The sequence below is a fragment of the Phalaenopsis equestris genome, unplaced genomic scaffold (genome assembly GCF_001263595.1).
Source record: "Phalaenopsis equestris unplaced genomic scaffold, ASM126359v1 Scaffold000002, whole genome shotgun sequence".
NCBI classification, from domain to species: domain Eukaryota; kingdom Viridiplantae; phylum Streptophyta; class Magnoliopsida; order Asparagales; family Orchidaceae; genus Phalaenopsis; species Phalaenopsis equestris.
The window spans coordinates 74226062-74232522 of record NW_018164444.1 but is presented as its reverse complement, the minus strand read 5'-3'; the positions used below and the strand labels follow the sequence as shown (position 1 = coordinate 74232522).

The following is a 6461-nucleotide window of genomic DNA, read 5'->3' as shown; positions in this document are numbered from 1 at the left end:
CAATAGAAAAGTTGCAGAAATTGAAGAAAGGAAACTTGAAATTATGAACACAAATGGTTAAAATAAGGGCTAATGATGATTATTATGATATTGATAAACTCAAATAAAACTCGAGAGATAAATAAACACTAATGTATCATCTAACACAAGAACTCTTTACCTTTATCAATTATTGCTTTGAAAAATTACTTGATGTATTGATGATGAAAAATTACTTGATGTTTCAATCACCTAGTCAATGTGAAACCTCTTGTTTTTCTAAAATCTCCATAAGTTTCCATAAACCTTATCGGATATTATTGGAGTCCATGGATTTCCTTTGTCCGTTGGTCAAAACTTGTACAAGGAGCGTCTACTTTTTGCAAAATCCAGCCATTGATCCTATGGAAAGGCTCTTGTTATCATCCGGTTCATTGCCAAGAGATTATTCTTTCCTTGATCTGTATATAGTAATGTAATAAAGATATATATCCAAATACTAGATTATATATTATCATTTTTTCCATTTTCGTTGTTCTTGTTCGGGAGATATTTATTTGTTACATATGGGAAACTGTTAATCACCTCTCTATCTTCTCTCATTAGACCTACTCAGCACTCTAGAATCCGTGGAGAATTAAATCAATAGTTAGAGCAATTTCTCTACATCTTCCCCCGCAATTTTCTCCTGTTTTCTCCCATCCATCCCTAATATCTGCCAGTAAAAAAAACACCTATTCTGAGATGCATCTAATGCAGGTCCATCTTTTCTAATTAGTACCACTCCATGAGAGGCTTTTTATCACCAACCACGATCTTAATGGAAAAACCATAATCCAATAACCACAATTGTTGATTATGTTTTCTATGTGGAAAGGACAAAGGAAGATGTTCTAACAAGAGTGGCTTACTCGCCCAATGAAAGAGATTTCAAGTTCCGATCATGGAAGGCAAAAATTAATGTGATGATATTCTACTAAATTTCATGATGAATAAAAAAGGAGGAAATTTCATATACTACAAAACCACCAAATAATTTTGGCATGTGGGAGGAACAGAGGCCTGCGCCAATGTTAATAATATCTTAGCCATAATGAAGATCAAGAGCATTATCCATAACCTAAGCCAAGATGGCAAACATCATCGTTATATATTTCAACACTTTTTAGCAAATGAACATATCTGAAGAAATGAAATGGAGGTGCCCGGAGGATAGCCACTAATATAAGAAGAAAGTAAACCACAAATGAGCATTCAAGTTCTTTCACTTGATCTAAGAAGAAAAAAATATATGCTATTCATGAAAAAATCTTAGGCAAAAAAGCCTCTACCCAGTAATTTGTGAAGCCTTTTCTAAGGTTCGAAGAAGAGAAAACATTGCAGTTGCCCAACAATGTTCAAAATTCTGACAAAGACAACACTAGCCCTGCAACATGAGAGCCCCAATTCAACTGTAAGGGTGATAGGCACAAGTAGATCAAATCACAGCTCAATTGTTCTCATAAGACTGGACACACTGGTGACGAATGCTAAATTATATATAGAAAATCCCCCAAACTGGTAAAAGCTACTTTAAAAAATAAATAAATAAATAAAACCAGATGACAAATAAAACACAACATGAAATGATGAAATGCATCGCAACAAGGTCACTATTGAGACTCCAACAACATCTAACCTAAGTCGATTCAGTAAAGAGTAGCAAGTTAAATTCCATTAGAAACTAATAAAAATTTCAACAAACCCTCCAGGTCATTGGATATGTGATGCAATCATCTTATGTTTTGAATAAAGGAAATTCTCTAAACACCCTATATTATATTTGAAAAAGCAAAGTCCTGACTTGTCAACTCGGGTGTTTATAACCACATGATTAATGATATTGTGATTTTTTATTAATACAAATCCTGCTCTGGAAACCTCATTAAATGAATTATAGACGAATCCCTTTTTTACCATTACTGGCACTGAGTCTATCATATTTTCCAAGGACAATGTCCTTAAATCTATGCTTCATATTCTGAAATTGGATTGTAACCTTCCTTCCATCAACAAAATTACAAAAGATCATCATTGTGCAACTAAATTCCTTCCAAATATGTGCAAATTTCAAATCTTGAATTTGGAGAAGAAGACTGGGAAAGCTAAGATAATTGTTGTCTCAACCACTTGGGGAAAAAAAAAAAAAGGCATGCGACAACCATAGAAAAAAGGCAAATGTGCTTAATACTTTAACGTAAAAAGGAGAATTTCATCAGTTATAGCACCATCACTTTAGGTCATATGAATATCTTGTATCTAAAAGATGATTTTCCAGCATATTCAAACAATTTTGGCTCTAATCAATGCAAAGCCTTTTAAGTATCTAAACACGCCTATAACGCTTTCTGCAGTCACTCATACAAATATAGCACCTTCTAGGGTCAACAATATCATTGGCTCAAGATAATTAATTATATTTATTAATAACCACTCTAGCGTTATGTTATTGTTTTTATGAGGATAAATATGAAGTCAGTGCATATTTCAAAATTTCAATAAAATGGTGCAAACTCAATTTCAAGCTAAAAGCCAAATACTTCAAAATAACATAAAGCATGCATACTATCTGTCACCCAACATTTGGGCCCTATTAATCGGATCATAATGGAGTCCATCAACCCACGTGTTGCACTACAACAAAATAGAACCAGAAAAGAAAAAATAAACATCTAATAGAAATTGCTCAATCATTCATCCTTAACTCATCAAATCAAAAAATTTTATAGAAGGGTGTTATAATTAATAATTAAATTTCTTATAAATCATAGACCGAACTATCAAATTCCTTTCAAACCATCCTCCATACTTATCCTCATGCTCAAATCATCTCGTCTATTCTAGCCCAAATTTTAATTTGCACTTCCTTTGTGAACCTAGATAACTCAAAATATATTTTAATTGGATACAAGCCACATAAAAAAAGGGTTTAAGTGTTCTTTAACATCCACAAAAAAATCCAACATTGCCATGAATGCCACCTTCAAAAAATCAACCCTTTAATACCATATAGCTGATACTAAGAGGTAGACTTTCAAGGAATAGCACATTTGTAAAAATAGGCCTGTTATTGATATATTTTGCCCTCCGTACTAGTTAAAATATATTTCAGTCAAAATAATATTAATCTGGCAAACTCACCAAAAACTAGTAGCCACGCTTTAAATTCCAAACAAAATGCCACTCCAAAGGCTCTGTTTGGGATCACTTTTTTTATTTTTTGTTCTTATCTTTGCTTTTAGTTTGTTTTGTTTTTGTTCTATTTTTTATTTTATATTCTTAAAAAACATATTTGGTAATGTTTTGATTTATCTGTTTTTAAAAACAAAGAATATAAAATATGTATGGCTAGAAATTTCTTTTTTTCTTATTTTTTAAGAAAACTCTATAATTTTAAACAAAATATATCACCAAGGAGAGAGTTTCGGGCCACACAAGCATGATTAAAGATAGCAAAAAAATATGAAAGTTTGGCTGTTATATATGAAATTTGTAAATACACGAGAATCGTGTGGTATATATGTAATTGCGCCTAAAGGAAGAATGATTATTGTTGCAAGCCCAAGGACAAGATCTCTGAGCCTGAAATAACCAAACCAGAAAAAACCTTACTATCATCCCACGTTAATGCATAGTAACATTCATATTCGAAAAGCTTCTCAGCTTTATAGAGACAGAAAAAAAGGGAACCACCATTAATTCAATCAGCTAGCAAGCAAAAGCTAGCTCTAGCTGGAAGAATCATAGCAGATAAGACAATGAAGTCAAACGGGATAAAACACAGAACAAATTGTTTTATTTATAAAAGAATCATAGGAGTTGAAGACAGATTCTGGATCGATGAAAGGAAGCTTCTCTATATACATGAAAAGACGTAGCAGATTTTCTCTGGATACAGCTGAAATGTCTATTATATCTTTGTTTTCTGTGAAGATTCCCGGGTCGCCACAGCTAACTCCCTTAATTCTGTCACGATAAAAAGGGCAGGATTGCAATCTTGGATGTCTGCAACGGGAGAATTTTCAAAAACAAAAAATTACAATTTGAATCATTTTAAAAGTTGGAGCGGCCTTCGAACTCGGTGGAAGGGGACAAACCCAGCAAGGGCTGCGGAATTGCCGAAGCGCTGGGGGAGAAGGTTGGGGTCGAGATCATTGTCGAAGTCAGTAGCGAAAAGAGTCTTCTACAGCATCTCAGTGTCGTTGGCTTGATTGCATCCGCTGGAGTAGTCAGTAATAGGAGGAGAATCGAAGCCATAGAAAGCGAAGGGATTCGTGAGCAAAGGTGAGAGGGAAGGGGGTCGGCATCGTCGCCTATGACGAGGGAGACAGGCGACGCGAAATGTTGTTTTCAATGTTTCAAAAATAGGCAAATCATGTTTTTTCTGTTTTGAATATTTTAAAAATAGAAGTGCTTTTACAAAAAATAAAAAATAAAAAAATATCAAAAAACAGATAAGCAAACACTAATTTTTGCTTTTTTTTTTTATTTTTTGTTCTCAAAAACAAAAAATAAAAATTGATCCCAAACAACCCCTAAGGAAATGATTGTATACTCTAGACAACTGAAAATCTAAAATGGAATTGAGATACAAGCTCCTATTGCAGAAAATCATGATTCTAAATTAAATATAGAGACCTCTCAACCCCACATCAACAGGAAAACAACAAAACCAACTTTATATGATCTTTGATCAAACTATTGCAAGTAAGTAAGACATTAGATCTTGTACTGAATGCCCTATTAATAATTGTATTCTGTAACAGCGTAGCTCCTATTTATCATACCCTTATTACCTCACTAATAGAGATACAAATTCTAAAAAACCTTTAGAAGCTCTAGGGTAAACTTAATCTAAGTGATTGCAATGAATGAAATTGATGCCCTTGAAAGAAAGGACAACTAAAAATTCACCAAATTTTCAAAAGGAAAAAAGCTAACTGCATGTACGTAAATTTTTTTTATTAAACACAACATTGATGGAAGTGTAAATAAATTTAAAGTTGCTTGGTGGCCGGTAATTTCGCCTAGTCTCATGGCACAAATTATGAGAAGACATTTTCCCTAGTTGCTAGACTTGGCTATAGTCGTGACTTTCTATCCCTTCAAAAAGCTAGACCACCCCCTACGCCTATTTGATACTAAATTTCTTTTCTAAATGATGATCTTGAAGAAGAAGTCAATCTGGCCTTGCCCTTAAACTTGAGAATCAAGTCAAATTAGTGACGTTTGCAAACATTGAAAAAAAAAAACTTAACTGAACTAAAACTATTATTGTGTGCATGGTTTAACCAATTATTAAGGGTGATTACAATGCATGGATTCTATTAATGTCAAACCAATCATATCATGTTCATAAAACATGCCAATTTATTGGATTGTTATAATGACTATCTATAATGATACTTTATTCTTATAAAAAATAATAAAGGGGGAAAAAACCAACTTAAGGAATTGTTTGATAAAATAAATATAAATAAAATATTTGGAACAACATCACTATTTCCTTATAATAAAAATTGTTGTATCTCAAAGAAAGTATGTTCTTAATATTCTTGAAGAAACTAAGTGCAAAAAAACGAAAATTTCTAGAGACCCAAATGTTCAAAAAGGGACTAAGGATTGAGGTACACTTGCTCATAAAGGAGGATATCAGAGATGTGGGGAACTCGATTTATTTAAAAAAATAGCATATATATTTGCGTCTCAATTAGTATGGTCAACAAATTCATACTATTTTAGAAAATGCAAAGAAGAGTTGTTTTTTTCAAAACTTCAATATCTAGAGTAATCTTAATAGAAGAATACATTTTATGAGACTGTCGGTCAACTTTTTTTGATTGATTAGTTTAGATTTTGAAAATATGAAAATATGAAAATAATTTTTGAGATTTAATTTAAGTATAAGAGATATATATAGTTTGGGTTTTGAAAGTAGTATGTTTTAATTTTTTAAAAATGAGACCAAGTGGATCTCATTCGTCCAATAGTTTGCATAATCGTGTCTGATACCGCGAATACTACACCCTCCCGAAAGATAAGTGTAGACCTCGGCGATAGACCCAATCTTGCAAACTAAGAGATTTGTGACATCCGTTTAGTCTGCGAACCTTTTATATATGAACGACAAGTTCCCCTATCTAATACAAAGATTAAATAGGGTTTATTTTACCTGGGTTCCAAGTTCCCTATAGAAGCAAGCCCCTATAGTTAATTACATCCCAAATGACAGGAGTCACTTGAGAAAACTCTCGATAATGATCAATGGTTCTAGTCTTCAAGAATTCAAGGTTCAGGTTTTCAAGGTAGGACGTAGAAGGGCAAATGGGAGTGGCTCAAACATGAACAGTTATTTCAGGAGTCCAAAGGAAAGAAAAGGTAGGGGATGTCACAGATCCTGAGGAGAACCCTCAGTGACTTCCCAAACTATCCTAATATGTGGC

At 33.1% G+C, this 6461-nt stretch overlaps 1 protein-coding gene across 5 annotated transcripts in view; it reads right to left on the bottom strand.

Moving 5' to 3' along the window:
- Positions 1-3449: 3449 nt before the first annotated feature.
- Positions 3450-6461, bottom strand: part of LOC110030236 — a 36685-nt gene continuing 33673 nt past the window's right edge. For 2 of the 5 annotated variants that reach the window (XM_020732858.1, XM_020732888.1), the window contains one exon: positions 3450-3600. In XM_020732858.1, coding sequence (XP_020588517.1) covers positions 3496-3600 — 105 coding nt within the window. In that variant the 3' untranslated portion in view covers positions 3450-3495. Of the gene's footprint in view, positions 3601-3963; positions 4332-6461 lie in introns of those variants that run through there. The other 3 variants (XM_020732865.1, XM_020732881.1, XM_020732873.1) reach the window with 3 other exon arrangements.